The following is an 18408-nucleotide window of genomic DNA, read 5'->3' as shown; positions in this document are numbered from 1 at the left end:
AGAGATCCCGCCACGGAGACGAGAGCAGTACGAACCTGCCATTACATGGCCCTCTCCGCTGGCTGCATAAAGGCGATCTCATGGTTTTATAAGGCAATACAGGGGGACCTCCAGCGACTGCTGGAGCACCTGAGCTCGCGGTTGGAGGAGGACCTAGGAACCCCTATTGAGGTCAAGGCCTGGGACACCATACAAGAGTGAACTCTGAAGGTGTCCAGGTACGTACGCTTTAAGCTTATCAATTATTCTGTTCTTTACAGATGGTACTTAACCCCAGAGCGATTTATGAGATACTTTCACTTGGCTAATACGACTTGCCCCTGGAGTTTTATGCACTGTTGCGGTTGTTACGGGAGAGAGATTCCTGAATCCCCAGTACATTGCCTATTAGGATAGTTTACACACAAGCCAAAACCAAAGCCATGAGTACATTTCAGAATTTGGCGTTTATTGTAGCCAAGCAAGAAATCGTGAGGAATTGGAAAGCTCCGGGAGGGCCCCTAATAACGACATGGAGGAGGGATGTGGAGAAATGGGTGGGGTATGAGGGGAGATTGCTCCTACAAGAAGCCAGACACGGGGAGGGTAACCTAGACATGGCCAGAGCCCGGGATAATCTAGTGGACACCTTCACATATCCTGAACCTGACACTCCTATTCCCTACTCTTTGTGATTCCCCATTGCCGGTTCACACTGAGATCCTCTTATTAGAAGCGATAACATTGGTACACCAAGGATACTGAGGGGACCTTTAGATGCAGTAATGCCATCCTACCAGCTGTCACCCACAAACATTTTGCCCCTCACGCTACTCATAACGGACACCCATGGCTCTCACTTGATTACTAAAGTCTACCACTCATGATACAAGTACATGATAGGGGAGGAGGACAGAGAAAACCCACACTTGGACAACGATTGGGCCTTCAGTTGTGTACAAATAATACTAGTGTCGCCTAACCATAGGCACTAGCTCCTTTACTTCCTATTCATCCACAGGTCATACAACACCCCTGCAGAGATGGCCAAGTTTGATCCGTCCAAATCATCGCAATGACCCAAGTGCCGCTCACCTGAATTCTGGATTTCGGTATTTCAAACATTGTTGCTAATGATATCTATGCCTCTGGTACCTTCCCCCAGAATGGCCTTGCTGCGCATTGTATCTGACCTCCCGGTCTGCTATTGCAGACTTACAGCCGTGGCTTTGCTGTTTGCCAAAAGGGAAATTGTAGTGAACTGGGGAAACTGGTTTCGTCCCACAAGAGAGACCTGGCTCCAGAGCCTGTCTTTTTATAACATGCAAACCGAGATAGACTCCATATTACATCAACCTGCATCTCGTCCCAAGGACATCTTGCATTTATATCGAGCGTATCTGCTCACGGAGCAACCCGAAGCTACTGTGCCCTCCCCTCACAACAATGCATCAATCCCCTCTACCCCCAACCCCGCTTTGTAGTATGCCATTCAAATCATGAGCATAGTGCATGGACAGACATAAAGAGTTAAACATGCGTCACACAATGACGAAGTGGATGGCTGGGATAGCACATCAAGATGAAGTAGGAGTGGTCGAAACACATGACGTGATGCGTTGATGTAAAGTAAATGTTCCAGGAGGCAATGCACAATGTTATGTTTTCTTTACCTTAACTTGGTTAAAGTCAAAATCTGAACGTCAAGATATTACACCAACTGCTGATACACTGAATCTGTACCAGACGATACTGACTAAAGGAGTGTTACGCCATATTTGCATTGTTGATGTACAGTTAAAATGTAAATTAAATTGAATAACAGATGTATCGGATGTAATGTAAACTATAACATTTAAAAAAAACAAATTAAACAAAAAAAGAAAATCAATTAGAGGGTCCCATGCTGTGTTAAAACATCCCTTTCCTATACTACAGTATGATTGCTCACCCAGACAATCTCCATTACAGTCTTGAAGAAGCATAAATCATCCACAAAATATTGTAACATAAGTATTAAAGATATTCCCATACACCATCAGCTATCTCCAAATACCTGTGTTTGTCTTAATAGCACCCACTTACACAGTCCCCCTTCTGATTGTGTATTGTACAAAAAGCATGGGCACTGGTATGCTTCACACCTTTTATCATAATCTACCTCTGTATCCTTGCCTAACTCCCTTTGTTGACATAATGGAGTGTGTTGTTTCCCCTTTACTGTCATACCTTATTTTGACTGAAGTGCCGGAGTGTGCCGGTGAAATAGGGTAACTAATGCTTGTTCCACAACCATGCCTTCAATTATAGTCCATACTTTATCTCGATTGACAGTTTCAAAAGCACTAGATAGGTCCATGAAGGCCAGATGGATTGAGTTCGACATGGGCCTTACAGGCTTAATAATAATTAAGGATAAATAAGGCATTGTTCAGTTGTGCCCCTCCCTCTCCTAAAGCCATATTGGATATTACACATAATCCCATTTTCTGATGCCCACTTTTCCAAGCGAGCCAGGAGAACCCTGCCCAGAAATTTCGCTGTTGCTTCTATCAACAAAATGGGCCTATAACACGCTGGATCACTTCTTGCACCTTTCTTAAATACTGGGACCACTGATGCTTCCTCCCATGATGCAGGCAAAGGGCCAGTTATGGCTGCTTTAAAGATGTTCGTAAACAGAGGTGCCCAGAGCCTAGGAATATTTTTAAAGAGATCTAGGGGCATCCCATCAGAACCAGGGGCCTTCAAACAGATGCCCTCTGAGGGCCCTACTCATGTAGCTGGTCATACTTTGGACCTGATTTTCACAGGGAATCTGGATATCAGGCTTCAGCCACTCCTCCCCCTTACCTGGTCGGATCACTATCTCCTCCCTTTTGATCTCATCCTTACTATGGCACCCATGCCTATTGCACTCAATAAGGAGTTCGGGACAAAATGGCACAAAGTTACCTGCGCCACCCTGAGCCCCTTGCTCCCCGACCTTGTGGATCCCATGACTAACAATATTGATGAAAGGGTCTCAAAGTTTAACTCATCCTTATTGCTTGCCATTGATTCCATTGCACCTCTCCAACCTATTACTTCCGCCAGATCTCACCCGTCGGCTCCTTGGTTTTCCTCGACCCTCCGGGAGGAAAAGAGCCGATGCAAAAAATTAGAACGTCAATGGCGGAAAGACTATGACCCGGAGGCCAAATCCGTCTATAAAGTCGCCTTAAGAAAATTTCTCAAACTTAACGATCTACAATGAGAGATTTTTTCTCTCTACAAATTGAGAAATCCAAGAATTCTTCTAAATCTCTTTTTAAAATTGTAAAAGATTTCACTCACCCTTCCGCCCTATCCCTTCAGATTGTGGCCAGTCAAGCCCTATGCAATGGTCTGTCGGACCATTTCCAGGAGCAAATCTTGACTATTAGATCGGCATTTCCCTTGGAGGGATCCTTCCTGACCTCCAGAGAGGTAGAGCTGGGTATTTCTTCTTTCGTATCCTTTAAGGAGTTGACCTGTGAGTCCTCACTGCAATTAATCACCCATTGTAAATCTGGCTCTCCCCTTGACCTTATCCCTGCTAAAATGATGGGAATATTAGCTCCCGTACTGATCAATCCTTTCCTTTCTATTTGGAACTCCTCTCTTGAATCAGGCCAATTTCCCTCGTTGTGGAAAGAGGCGATGTTAGTCCCTATCTTGAAAAAGGCAAACGCTGACCCTTCCCAATTTAATAACTATCGCCCGATCTCCCTTCTACCCAATTTAGCTAAAATTCTGGAGAAAGCTGTGCAACTCCAACTGGCAGAATATCTGGAAGCTAGCCGGCTACTCCATGACTCCCAATCAGGATTTAGAACGGGCTTTAGTACGGAGACAGCTCTTCTGGAGGTCTCTGAGACAATCAGAGAGTGCGTGGACAGGGGCGAGGAAGCTATGTTAGTCCTCCTCGACCTGTCCGCGGCCTTTGATACCGTCTCACATGCAATACTACTGGCTCACCTTAGTCAGGCGGGAATTGGGGGCATGGTGCTGGCATGGCTTGCTTCTTTTCTGAAAGATCGCTCTCAGAGGGTTTTTCTCAGACCTTTTAAATCAGCGGCTCAGCCCCTTCTTTGTGGTGTCCCCCAGGGCTCGGCCCTGAGCCCATTGTTGTTTAATGTTTATCTGGCCCCTCTGGCTAATGTGGTGGAATCTTGGGGTGTCAGGGTGATCTCTTATGCTGATGATACACAGCTTGTGTTCTCATTTAAGGATCACTCTGACCCTGGGTTTGCCAACTTCCGCCAGTGTCTGAATAATATATGTACCTGGATGACTACCAACCATCTCAGACTTAATACTGGCAAGACGGAGGTAATGTTCTTCAATCAGAGAACTACTATTTCCCCTAGCCTTTGGTGGCCGACTGTGCTTGACCCCCCGCCTATTCCAGCCTCCACAGTCCGCAACCTGGGTTTCCAGTTTGATAACACCCTCTCCTGTATCCCCCACATTAACAAAACTACCGTCGCTTGTTTTGCGAAACTGGGTATGATGAGAAAGATCTTTCCTTACCTCCCTCTAAATGCTCGTAGAACTGTGGTCCAGGCGTTAATCACTTCTCACCTGGACTACGCTAACAGTCTCTACGCTGGCGCCCCTATGTACCAGATTGAACGCCTGCAGATTGTGCAGAATGCCGCGGCCAGACTCATCGGTAATATCTCTTATCGTCAGTCAGTGGCATCCTACCGTAAAAAACTTCATTGGCTTCCCGTTACTCGTCGTATCCATTTTAAGATTTTAACATTTGCTTTCCGAGCCCTGAATAATTTTGGTCCAGATTATTTGAAAAAACGGATTGTCCTCTCTCATTCCATCAGATCTCTACGATCTAATAGCCTTCGTCTTCTGGTTGTTCCACGTTTCCGTCTCTCTAGGATGGGCGGAAGAGCATTCGGAGTCCTGACGGCCAGACTCTGGAACGAACTTCCCTTGGATTTAAGATTTGCCCCTACTGAATCTGTCTTTCGCCGCAAACTTAAGACGTGGCTGTTCTCCTCCTAATAATCTGTTCTTGTTATTTCTTTTCTGAATTTCAGTCGTTAGCGCCGGGACACCCCCTTGGGGGTAGCCGAGCGCTTTATAAATTTCTTAAATAAATAAATAAATAGCGCAACCTCCACCTCGTCCACAGTAATGGATAAGCTTAATTATATGGCTAAAGTGAGATCATTAGCTAGTTCCTCTATTTTACCTTCTAGCTCCTTTTGTAATGGATTAAAAATGCCTTCAAAATGGCCTTCCCATGTTTCTCCTAGGATCAATGAATCAATCTGCCTCAACTCTTGAGTAAAAAATAGGTGGTTAATGATTTCTCAAATTGTTTTTGAATCTTTTAGTGAGTCAGCCTGTTCCAGGTCCTCCCATGCCATCTTCCTTAATTCCCTTTTCCTAACTTCAATCACCCTTTTGTATGTGTTCCTTGTGGCTTTGATTTGCTCCCTGTCACTGGGGTAATGCGTAAAGCATTTTTAAGTTCCTTGTGAACCAGCATACCTCCAACAGTTGCTGTTGGGTAACCTTCGTAGTCAGCCTCTGAGCTACATTGCAGCAAAATCTCTCAAACGCCGTAACCACTTCTGTCAGGGAAGAATCAAACTGTAGACATCTATCTATTAAGTTAAAATTAGTTCTGATGGTTTCTTCCTCAAATTTTAACAGGTTTATGTGCCCCCAGTTTAGCCTACCTTTGTTGGGGTTAAAATTAATTGGGCGATTATCGCTGCATCCTCTTTTTAGTTGTAAATCAAAGTAAGCAATAATAGGGTAATGGTCACTCGCACAATTTGGCTCAACGTTAAAATTCTGGACCCAAGTGGTGAAGTACATTGACATCAACATGTCAGTCGAACAAGCTCTGCCTCCATCAGTAAAAGTTGGTTGATCCAAAGAAGGCATGGAACCATGGTTATTTAAAAAACTTAGATCATTGGCCATAAAAATAGAGTTTAATGCATCGCCCTAGGGAGAATGAGTAAAATGAGGCAGGGGCTGCTCCTACATGTCTTCTAGCCCACACACACCCTGAGAATTAAACTTGCAAATTGTGCCGTTTAAATCCCCCACCCATAAAAGACATAATGGTTGCCGTTTCAGGGTTGCTTTCGTAATTTCTACTTGCAAAGACTCAATGACTTGGCAATTCCTTTTATCAAAAATATTATGGAACCAATTTACCAAAAATATTTTAACCATGGCCACGCCCGAGATAATTATCAATTGGAACCAAGGGAAAACAAGAAGTCACTAATCCCCCATTAGTAGTGCTGTGTAAAATTCGCATGTTTTGCTTTCAAATAATTGTGCCAAATTTTGTAAAAAAAAAATTACATAAAATTACACGAAATGCAGAGCTGCTACATTTTAGCATAAAGCGCCCTTGCATTTGGCGCAAACAAAATAGTGCAAAAGGGGGGAGGAGCTTGGCGGGCATCCGAGATGGCCGCTTGAGCACAGCGCTCTCCGGACCCTCGCCGCTCCCGACATTTTATCCTGGCTGAATCCTGATTTCTTGCAAGAATTCGTGTAGGGGACGTTTGGCTGATTACCCTGGCACTTTTCAGAAATCGATTTGGATCTCGTATTCCTGAGATATGGTGCTCTGAACTTTTGGGCTCCGCCCTTGAGGTGCGCCCGGGACGGGGTGCGGTACTGTAGCCGTCCTGCAATTGAACAACAACGGCAGGAGATCTGGCCTTGTGGGTCCCCCCTTCCTAAGTTTCGGTTTCGATTCCGTTCCGACTTGGGCCACGGATGTGGATGTCGTGTTGCGACTGAGACTTGGAGGCAGATCGGCTGTTGGGCTTTCATGTGACCTATTTGCTGGTTTGGCGACCTCTACCCGAGTTGTGCCCCCTTTTTATGTACTTTTGATCCTGTACTTTGGGTGTCGGGCCCGTCGAACCTGGTGGCTTGTCCTGTGACGCATCTTCAAAATGGCGGGCAGAGGGGACAGAGAGACGCGCAAGACGAAAACACCTCTGCGCGGAGCTCCAGTTCAATCAAATGTCATGGACCGTTATACCCATTCTAAGGGGTCCCCCGGAGCTGCCCTGCCTGGTTCTAGTATTGCGTCCGAACGAATTTTGGAGGAGTCGGCGGAGCCCTCCTTACAGGATATCATGGGCGCCATCTCGGGTGTGAGGGAATCCATCGGCCTACAGTACGAGGCCTTGGCCCACAAACTTGACACCGTGGCTATTGAGGTGAATCTGATTCGTGCTGATCTCGGCAAGACGAATGAGAGGGTACAATCCCTGGATATTAAATCCTCTAGCCTTACGAATGACGTCTCGGAGCTCCAAACAGAGATTGGAAATCTCCGTCGGGGGAACGACTTCATGACCCGTCGCCTGGAGGACTTTGAAAATAGGGCGCGTCGCTGCAATGTTCGCCTGGTTGGTGTACCGGAAAACCCTGAACCCCACTCGGTGGATCTCCTGGTTGAGGATCTGGTCTTGAACCATTTGGCCCCTTCTGGTCTCACAAAATTTTTCACGGTGGAACGTGCACATCGTGTTCCAGGGGGCAAAGTCAAGCCGGGAGCCCCGCCGAGACCCATTGTAGCGAAGCTTTTTCATTATAGAGACCGGGACGCTATCCTGCAGGCCTCGCGGGTGAAGGGCCCGGTGGCCTTTGAGAATGCTACGGTGAACTTTTACCCGGACTTTTCCCAACAGGTTCAGAGACAACGTATGGAGTTTCGTGGTGCCAAGAAACGTCTCCGGGATCGGGGCCTACGTTATGCCATGCTCTTTCCCACTAGACTCCGGGTTGAATACAATGAACGTACCCTTTTTTTTGATCGGCCAGATGCTGTTAATGACTGGCTGGACTCATTGCCTGACCGTCCTCCTGAGACAGACTCCGCCGCTTACCCTGGCGGTGCCGAAGGTGGTGTGGAGATCTAACTGTTCGGCTCTTATGTCTTATTTTGAATACATTCTCAGGAGTGTTGGCCGGCGTCCCTCTACATTGTGATCATTCTGTCTTTTCGTTTGTTATTTTTGTTCTTGCTGAGGTCGGGGGGGTGGATGGAACGGAGACCTTTCCTCCTCCGGGGTCTTTGTGTAGAATAGGGGTTCTTGGGCGACAGGCACACTGCAGGTTGGGGTGGCTCTTTAGCTTTTTGCAGGGGTGCAGGGTGGGGGGTGTTTCTCTTCAGTTTGGGGGAGGGGGGTTGGGAAGTTTTTTCTTTTCTGTGTGTTGTTTTCAAGGCGAGTTGCTCCTGTGTTTGCTGCTGTTTCTGATGTCTAGCTCATGGACGAGGGGTCTTGGCTCGGGTGGTTGGGATGGGGGGTAGAGGGTTGAAATTTCTTTCCTGGAACATTAATGGCCTGGGAGATCGTATTAAGCGCAGTGTGGTCTTAAAATGTATACGACGTTTGTCACCGGACATTGTTTTCATGCAAGAAACCCACTTGATTGGTAATGTTTGTTATGCAATGAATAGATGGGGCTACCGCCTTGTGGCGCACTCAGGGTTTACCTCCGGATCTAGGGGTGTGGGTATTCTTGTTCGAACCTCCCTCCCCCTGGCTATCGATGAGGTGATTCATGATGACCGTGGGAGATATACTGTCCTGGTGGGTAGATATGAAGGCCGCACCCTATCTCTCTTCAATGTTTATGTTCCCCCGGGTTTGCAGGCCTCTACTTTTGCTGACTTGGGCCGTGTTCTGTTGGATCTCCCTGATAGCACTCTCTTTCTTGCCGGTGATTTTAATTCGGTGCTTTCCGGCCTTCACGATCGCCATCCCCCTAGAGATACCCCGCAGGCTCAGCAGTGGTTGGGTGGGTTTTTAGATACCTTTGGCCTTGTGGACTGCTGGCGACTGTTGCATCCTACTCAGCTCCAATACACCTTCCATTCTGGGGCCCATGGCAGTCTGTCCCGGCTGGATTATTTCCTGATGCCCGCAGCCCAATCATCGGCGGTTCGTGAGATTTTACACTTGCCGAGGGGTATTTCTGATCACTCGCCGCTCTGGCTTCGTTTCGAGGTTGGGGTAGAGGCGGCGGGCCGAGTGGCTCCCATTAACCCTTGGTATCTTTCCTCCCCTGAGACTCGTACCCTCTTGCTCAAGTCCATGGATGCATATTTCCTGGAAAATGAGGGGTCGGTCTCTTCGGCTGTGTCCCTGTGGGAAGCTTTTAAAACTGTGATTCGTGGACAGGCCCTTTCCTTGATTGTTGAAGCTAAGAGGGCAGGGAGGAAGGAGGTGGTGGACCTTGAGGGGGAGATCTCTGCTTTGGAGGACGAGTTGGAATCTGGTGTCACGCCTGACAAACTCCATGCCCTGGGTCTAAAACAGTTTGCATATAAATCTCTGGTCACTGACGCTGCAAAGGTGATGTTTCGTGAGCAGCAGGGCAGATTGTACGATGTGGGTGACAAGGCGGGCAAACTCTTAGCGTGGTTGGACAAGAAGGAAAGAGTTAATCGTGTGGTGCCCGTGATTCAGTCTGCGAGTGGTGAGAATGTGACTGATCCGACCGCCATTGTTGATCGTTTTGCGGAATATTTCCGTGTGGTATATGCTCCCGTGTCTGTGAGGGATGTTGCCGACTCCCGCCTTCTTTTGCGTGATATCACTTTGCCCTGTGTCACCGACTTGGACCGTATTGCTTTGGACTCCCCTTTTACGAATGATGAGATAGCCAATGCAGTTCGATCGCTCCGTTCGGGCAAAGCACTGGGCCCGAACGGTTTGCCTATTGAGTTGTACAAATTACGCCCCGATAAGGTGGCGCCGTATCTCCGCGCCATGTTTCTAGAATCTCGTGAGCGGAACATGCTTCCCTATGATCAGCGTCTGGCGACAATCGTCGTCATTCCCAAAGAGGGTAAACCGCGTGACCTCTGTTCCTCGTATAGGCCCATATCCCTATTAAATGTTGAACCTAAGGTGTTGGCTAAACTTTTGGCGACCCGTCTCCTTTCGGTTCTTGGGGAGTTGGTCCATCCGGATCAGTCTGGCTTTATCCCGCATCGCAACACTGCTCTGAATTTACGTCGCCTCCACGGCGCGCTGGCGAGGGCGGGGCTTTTGACTGAACCGGCCATTTTGGCGTCCCTGGATGCCTCCATGGCCTTTGATACTGTGGAGTGGCCCTATTTATGGGCGACACTTGAGAAATTTGGATTCGGGTGCGAGTTTATTAGCTGGGTTAGGCTGTTGTACGCGGAACCTCTGGCGCAAGTTGTAGTGAACGGTAGAGTGTCGGCCCCCTTCTCCTTGGGCAGGGTACCCGTCAGGGTTGCCCCTTGTCCCCTCTGTTGTTCGCGCTCGCTCTTGAACCGTTGGCGGCCTGGCTCCGTTGGGAACCGTCCCTTAAAGGTATTCGTTGGGCCCCGGACTTCGAAGACCGCGTCTCGCTTTATGCGGACGACATCCTCTTGTATCTTACTTCCCCTCGCAAGTCTTTATCTGTTTTATTTGACGTTCTTGCGTCCTTTGGCGCTAACTCAGGCCTCGTCATCAACTGGTCTAAATCCTGTGTATACGTTTTATCTGGTATCTTGCCTCCGTTGCCGAGTAGACTTCCTCTTCAGGTGGTCCGGGATGGTTTCAAATACTTGGGGGTTTTCGTTACCTTGGATCCGTCCCTTCGTTTTGATCGTAATCTCCTTCCCCCGTTGCTTAGGCTCCGTTTGGACGTTGCCCGCTGGCGCAAACTTCCCCTGTCTCCACTGGGTCGGGCGGCCCTGTTTAAGATGATGTCACTACCGCGGTTTCTCTACGCTCTCCAGAATTATTATGATCCTATCCCCAAGACCTATTTTCGGGAGATTGAGAGCCTTCAGAGGCAACTTATTTGGGACGGGCGACCGCGCATTGCTCTCGCGAAACTTTCCATCCCGTGGTACGATGGGGGCATGGCGCTCCCCGATATTAAGAGATACTACTGGGCTTCCCATCTGTCCGCTATTAATCACGCTATGTTCTCTCCGGGTCGTAATCCGGCGTTTGAGATGGATAAATTTCAGCTTCCGGGAGGTGACTTTAATAGAGTACTCTATTCTCGCTCCGCTGGGCGCCATCTTGTGGGACCTACTTTGACTGCTTTGACAGTGTGGCGTGCAGCGAATGTGAGCCTGGGCTGGGAGGATCGCTTGACGTTGGCGACGCCGCTTTATGCTTCAGAACGTCTGGGCGGTCTTTGGTCTTCCAAGGGTTTTGACCGTTGGGACTTGATTGGGATCTCTAAAGTGGGGGATGTATATTCTAAGGGTTCTGTGCGCCCGTTTCAGGCCCTCCAGGCTGACTACGGCCTGAGTAGTCGGGAATTCTTTCGTTATTTACAGATCAGGCACGCTTTGGTTTCGGTGTTTGCTCCTGGTGAGATTCCGCCTGACTCTTCCCCACTTGAAGACCGTATCCTTGACGGACATCTTCCTGATAGCACTATCTCCCTGATCTATAAAAAGTTGATCAACAATCGGACTGACTTACTGGCCCGACTTCGGGAACAGTGGATGGGAGATGGGTTGGAACTTGATGATGAGGATTGGCAATCGGCCCTCTCCTCTCCGAAGGAGGTGGCTATACCGGCTCGACTCCGTCTGGTCCAATTGAAGATCCTTCATCGGGTGTACGTGACGGGACCGCGACTGATGGTGATGGGCTTTTCCTCCGATGGACTGTGTAAGCGTGGATGTGGTTTGCGTGCTACTTTCCTGCATATTCTTTGGGAGTGCCCGATGGTGGCTGCTTATTGGGTGGCCGTGCTTGATCTGATGACTGTGGTGACGGGGATATCCTTGCGACCGGAACCTCGTCGCTGTCTTTTGAATGTTTGGGAGCCCACGGACTATTCGGTGGCACAGACTAGATGGGCCACCCTGGGCTATATGATTGCGAAGCGAGATATTGCGCAACTCTGGGGGGCCTCTAGGCCCCCTGCCCTCTCGCAATGGGAGGATAATATGGATTGGTCCATGTTCCGTGAGAAAACTGTTTATGTGGCCAGGGGTAGACCCAGGGCATGGGTGAAGGTGTGGGGTCAATGGAACGAATACCGTGGCGACATTTGTACTCCTCCCCTTGTGGACACTATCGAGATTACCCTATCTCCCTAGGCTAGCGTTCCCGGAATCTTCATATAGGGACTGAGCTGGTGTCACCGGCTCTTCCCCCCTTCTTCTTCCTGATCTCTGCCCCCCTCCCCCCCCCCGCTCCATACTCCTTAGTGCTTAGGATATTATTACTGCACCTCCGCTGCTGTCCCCCCCTAGCGTCCCTTGGGCTGACTTTCAGTGATACACTCTCGCCTTTTTGTATGTTTGTTCTTTCATATATATAAAACCTGTTTTGGTCCTGTATATAATGTGGAGTATTGCATGGTTGATTGACGGTTACCTCTGCGGGCCAATGTGATATGTGTCTACTCCTTTTTAGCGGCTGGCCCGTGTGGTTGTAGGCCCATCCTTGTACATTTCTGCTTGCTCAAATAAAGGTTTTAAAAAAAAAAAAAAAAAAATAGTGCAAAAAATAAGTCCTGAATAGCTGCAATTTTGCCGTGAGGGGCGGGTAATAACATGACTTGGCACAGTTAGCATTGTTATGGGAATGTAACGTAAAAAACGCAAAATTAAAATAAGCAAGATTATGCCAGAAATTGAACCCAGACCGACCCTGAAGGCATGTGACGTCCACAGAGTGGCTTGCCATCAAGCACTCCTCAAAGTGCGTGCAAAGCAGCAACCCCACCTGCCTTTCAGCATATCCACGCTCCCCCCCAAACCCCCGTCGAAAATCCTCCCGCACACAAACACACACACGTGGTTTCCTGTGTCCGGAGGGCCCCGCCAGGCCTTATTCAGGTTGGTGCTGCTGCCATGAGGCATGAGAAGCCTATCTTCACCGCTGTGCTTCAAGCCTCTGCAGTAGTCTCACTCGTTCTTAGGTAAATAGCCTTCAAGTTCTAGCTCGAATTCTGAATCTTTTTGTCTTGGCATTGTAAATATATTTGTAAATAAATGATTGTGTGCACAGCACCCCGAGTCTGTGGTAGTCTGTTCACAGCAGCCCTGCCTGTCTGTCACAGCGATCCATGTGAGCCACCCAAGATGCTGGCCCAACCAGAAATTTGAACCCACTTGGTGTCCATGAGTCAGGTGCGGCGAGATCAGATGGAGTGTCTCCGTTCGGGCATTAGCACATGCATCAGTCGAAACAGTGAGCCATTCAATGCTTTTCAGAGTACCTCTCCAGTATCATCCAGAGCCAGTTGCTGGTAAGGGGATCATTGTGAGGAGGATTATGCCAGATAGCGTGCCAGACCTGAAGAGTGCTATCACAGTGTGGACATCTTGACAGCTGGCTCTCTGGCACTTTCCTGCTTCAGAAGATTTTTATGCGCTACAAAGTGCAGATCATATTCACGTCAACATCATTAACGTGTGCTCACAATTTGTCCAGATTTCTTTTAGTTAAGTTGGTGATTTTGATAAATCTTATAAGTTTCACATGATGTTTACAGTACTTGGGTAGGGAAACCAAACAAGTAAATGAATTGCATTTTGTTAATTCTTACGTAAATAAAAATAAATGTTTTTCACAAAGAAAAAACTATGCCCACAATCTCGCTCAATATGTTTTGCATTTACAGGGCGTGAACAAGACGTCTGCATCACTTTTAACAGAAAACTCTATTTCTGAAAAAGTTATCAACAATGAAGAACATGCATCTCCGGTTTTAGAAGTAATGCATCCAGAATCTCCCTCATCGGAATCAAACGTGTCACTAACTGAAATCCTAGAAACTAAAAATCCAGCAGATGTACTGACAACCAACCTTCCTCCATCAAATGAACCCAAACCCCCTGCACGTAAACTAAAAGGACATGTATCGGAGTCAAAGGTTTCAGCATCTGCACCAAACTCTCCAGAACTTGAACTGAAAATGACTCAGCCAGTGCTGAAAGGGCCTGTATTAGAACAAACCGAACCAAAAGCACCTTTACGCAAAACAAAAGCTCCAGTTCTCGAGTCAAAGGTTTCAGCCTCGGAACTTAAAGAGAAAACCTCTGCACCAAGTGAACTTAAAACGCCTGTGCCCGTAGTGAAAACTTCAATTCTTGAACCATCCATAACAGATCTATCACCAGAATTAAAAGGTTCTTTGCCACTACTCACCGCTCCAATGCCAAGACAAAAACATTCAGAATCCGAGCCAGAACTTGAAGGCCATTTGCCACAAATGAAAGCTCAAATGCCAGGCTCCAAATCAAAATCTGTGGCTTCTCAGCCAAGAACTACAGCTGCTGACCTAAAAATGTCTGAGCCTACATTAAGTAAAGACAAGCTAGACAACGTAAATAACGACCGTGCTGTTGACGTACTTGTATACATGGAGACAGAATCTGCTGAAAAAGAGAGCAGTGCACATATTTCAAAACTCGAAGCGTGTGGAACCGTGAATGTGGATTACAGAGAAGCTGAGCATTTCCTTGACATATCTAAAATGGCATCATCTAATTCATTGGGCAAGCCCATAGTGTGCATGGAATATTCCTCAGAGGCCAATCGACATTTAAAGAAGAATGATGGTGTGGAAGTCGTGGTAGGGGCAAAAGAAGAAAAAGTAGTGTTAGCACCCAGTATTGACATTATGGGAGACGTGACTGACCTGAAAACAAATGCATTAAGACCATTGTTAAAAGAATGTATCCCAAGCCAAGGTGCTGGCTCGTCTGAGACGGTTGGATTTCCTGATGAAGTTGAAATGATTGAGGATATAAAAGATCAGCAGCCGAATGGTACTCTCACTGTATTCAGTAAGATTCTGATAGATGATCACCAACTATCTTCACAAACTGATCTACCTACCATAAAGAACAAATCTTTATCGACCTCTCATGATAGTACATCATTGGGGGTGATGGAGAATGCTTCTCAGGTCAGAACTGGAATAATTTCACATTGTGTTGATGAAGTAACACACTCAACCCTTATTGACACCGGATTTCCTGTACCGACTGAATCACATCTTCATCAGGATAGTGTAGCTACTTTGTTGCGTGATGTCAAGAAGGAGGTGGATACGAAAAGTTCAAGTGAGGTGGCCTCTACTGCAGAAAGAGATATTGGCATGGATTTGCTTTCAGAATGCAGCGTATTGCCTGAGCAAGACCTTAATGTTGAAATGACTTTGCAAGTAGCTCAAGGAGACGTTAATAAACAAAAACAAGCTGTGATGCCACCTACCTTCACACACAAGAGTGACGAAAATGCTTTTAATATTAATTTGCTATCACCAGATTCCTCTAAAACAAAAAACCTAGTAAGTCCTACTGCAACAATACCATCTATTTCTCAAGGTACACAAGAAGTTGTTTTGAATAATTTCTCCACGGACCAAGAAAAACAGAATAGTGGGTTTGTGGCCTCCCTGAAAAATTCTTTACTTATGCTTTTGAATATCACAAAGAATGAGACTGATAAAAACAAGGTTGATCCAAAAGATACCGTTAAGGTAGATAAAGAAGAGAAAGATCATTGTACAAATAAAAACCTTTTTTTAGACATAGGTACTGGAAGCTCAAGTCCTGCAACAAGCACAATTGCAGAAACTGGTAAAATTGACACATGCATTCAAAAAGAAGAATCCTTGACTTCAAGTTCTACATCTGGCATTATGACACCAAGCTCAGACGAAGAAATGGTTCCAAATGTAGATGTCTTGCAGCAAAGAAAATTTGCTGAAGTGATTGATAAAGAGTTATTTCCAGATGTAGAAATTTCTTGCATAGTTCCAGGAGCAATCACAACAGACGAAATGACCAACAAAGAGCAGTTTTCAAGAATTACAGATATTTCATCCTCCAGGCAGCAGGCAGGGAAGGTGACTTTAGATTCTGAAGTAACATCTTTGTCAGTACCTTCCATTGTAGTTGCTAATGTCCCTCATATGGAATTTGTACAAACTAATGACGTGTCTTCTGATTTACAACTAGATGCAATTGAAAAGGCTAAACCTGACGATATTATTTCTATGATCCCGGCTGCAACACCACATGAGCTTGCTTTGGGTGCTCGTCGTAAACTATATGTTTCAAAGCCAAAGCAGTTGGATGATGCAGATTCTAATAATTTGGACTCTACGGCTGGTCAAGGCACTACAAAGAGAGACAGTCCAACTGTGTCTCCAGGACTGTCTAGGAGAAATCAAGCATTGTTGCAGACTTCTATGGCTTCTCAATCTCCACCTATGGAGAGACGTTCACCAGGTCAAGCAAGGAAAATGACAACCTTGGAAGTACCTAAAGTGTATGCTGAATCATCAGAGGGAAATTCTCCTGGGGGCAGCAAACTTGAAGAAAAAGATTCTTTTGCTGACATGAAGGAGGATTTAGGAGAACCTCAAAAAGCCAATGATCCTTTTAAAGGTAAGTTCATGATTTTGTGTCCATTGTGTGGAATAACCATGGTATTGGCTTTATGTTGTTGTGCCACACCCCTTTGCATACAGCAGAAAACATGATTGGCATGGACTCTACCATTTACAATGTTGATCATATTTCTACAATGTTAATTATATTTCTGCCTCTGACTCAACTTCTTCCAGGCTAATGTGACTTCCTCTGTGTAGATAAGGTAAAGTATGTATCATTATTGGTAGCACTGGTATGTTTTCTCTGAATGGTCAGAATCCTGGCCACATGTAGTGGTGCCTTGCTTCCATTTACATTCCGCCCCATTATGACTATAAGTTTCACTATGCTTTCTCTTCTTTTCTGGGGGATCAAATATTTTTACACTGGTTGAAGTTGTAATGACCTACTTCATTTCTCTGTGCCGCAAGATATTTTAGCTATAAATAATACTAAAATATAGCAATATCTGTGTACTATTGGTGATGTCTAGCTCATCTCTTGAAATATGCCTTTTGCGTGTGCCATCGACTAAAACAGGAAGGCATCATACTAAATTAAATTATACACCGTACCCATCGTATAGCCCACTTACAATACATGATTCACAGCAAAGACCAATCTTGCAATAAAAAATATGTGGGTGACCTTGGCCATTTTTTAGCCTTATGCAAGACTCTCAAACTAACTGATAGGAGTTGGACACCATGCTAAAACATCTTCCTCCTATGGAGAGGCATGGAAAATCCAAGGACAATTTTCGCTTGCCATCTTACTAAAGTGGATCAGCAAAACTGGAGTTGCAGGCAAAATTCCAATACTTTTTGCAGAAGAATGATGTTGCTTGAAAGTTTCAATAATAGGCCCTCTCATTTCAACATCCCCTAAGCAGGTGACCTCGTCCCATTCCCCCCACCCATTTTGGCCATTTCCATCAGCAAAGTCTTCAATTGGATTTCCCTGGTTCTTCGCAATTTCCCCCCTTTATCGGCTTACGTCTTTTCAGAGATTAGACATTTAATTAAGCATTGCTTTAATTCTATTGATTATTTGAAACAAAATTTCTCTAGGCGTGCATCAGTCTGCCCTATGTCGTATACCATCAGATTGGCTAAAGAGGTTACAGCAAGTAGTTTTCTGTGTTTCACCCCAGAGAGAGCTTATGTAGCTGCTGTGGCAATCTTCAATGAGTTTCTATCTGCCCTGTCAATTTAAAACAAACGCGGGTTTTATTTGTGGATAATATAAAAACGTTAGGTACCTTGGGCTAAAGGAAGACATGGCTAACTTGTCTCAATATCATCGGGGGCTCGCACATATGCAGTCGTTTGAGATCACTTCTTTGACTGAGGAAGCTGGAAAAAGGCAGGTTTTAGAAGCTTCCTAAACATTATCAGGGATGGTTCCTTCCTCAACTTTATCAGGAGCCTGTTCCAAACTGTTCCAAATTTGGTACATTGAGATAAAAGGCTGTCTTTCGATCTCAATCTGTGTCTTGGGATATAAAAGGAAAATCGGTTGGAGAGATGATTTGTTCTCTTATCGCAAAGTGTTTTGTGCATAATACTTAAACATTAACATTCTATCCTTTGGCTAAATGCCAAATAGTTCAGTTTACCTAAAGCATACATGATTGACTCATATTTCTTCATATTTAGAATCTTTCTTGCTGCAGCATTTTGGACCAATTCATTCAGGGATTTCATCTGTAAACCTACATATGTAAAGCTGCAGTAGTCCTACTTGGTGGCCACAGAAGCACTCATAATTTGTACTCTCTGCTGAAGATTAAAATGATAAATACTTCTTTTTTATGCCTTCCTTTGGAAAAAAAGATCTTTACCACAGATTACTTAGTCTTTCATTGTGAGGCAAGAATCACTTTTAACCCCCAAATTCTTCATACAAGGTGTCCAGGTAGTATATCGAAAGAACATTGGAGACAAGTTCCACACCCACAAGGTTATGATGATTATGCTCCGCACAACTTTCCACCAGAAGGTCACAGA

General features: G+C 45.9%; 1 protein-coding gene across 4 annotated transcripts in view; it reads left to right on the top strand.

The window, feature by feature from the left end:
- The window catches only part of ALPK3 (alpha kinase 3), a 1275893-nt gene that overhangs the window by 772557 nt on the left and 484928 nt on the right, over positions 1-18408 (top strand). For all 4 annotated transcript variants that reach the window (XM_078685238.1, XM_078685241.1, XM_078685239.1 and 1 more), the window contains one exon: positions 13636-16414. In XM_078685238.1, the coding sequence (XP_078541364.1) occupies positions 13636-16414 (2779 nt within the window). The remainder of the gene's footprint in view (positions 1-13635; positions 16415-18408) is intronic.

The sequence above is a fragment of the Lissotriton helveticus genome, chromosome 3_2 (assembly GCF_964261635.1).
Source record: "Lissotriton helveticus chromosome 3_2, aLisHel1.1, whole genome shotgun sequence".
NCBI classification, from domain to species: Eukaryota; Metazoa; Chordata; class Amphibia; order Caudata; family Salamandridae; genus Lissotriton; species Lissotriton helveticus.
This window is presented reverse-complemented; position numbering and strand designations above follow the sequence as displayed.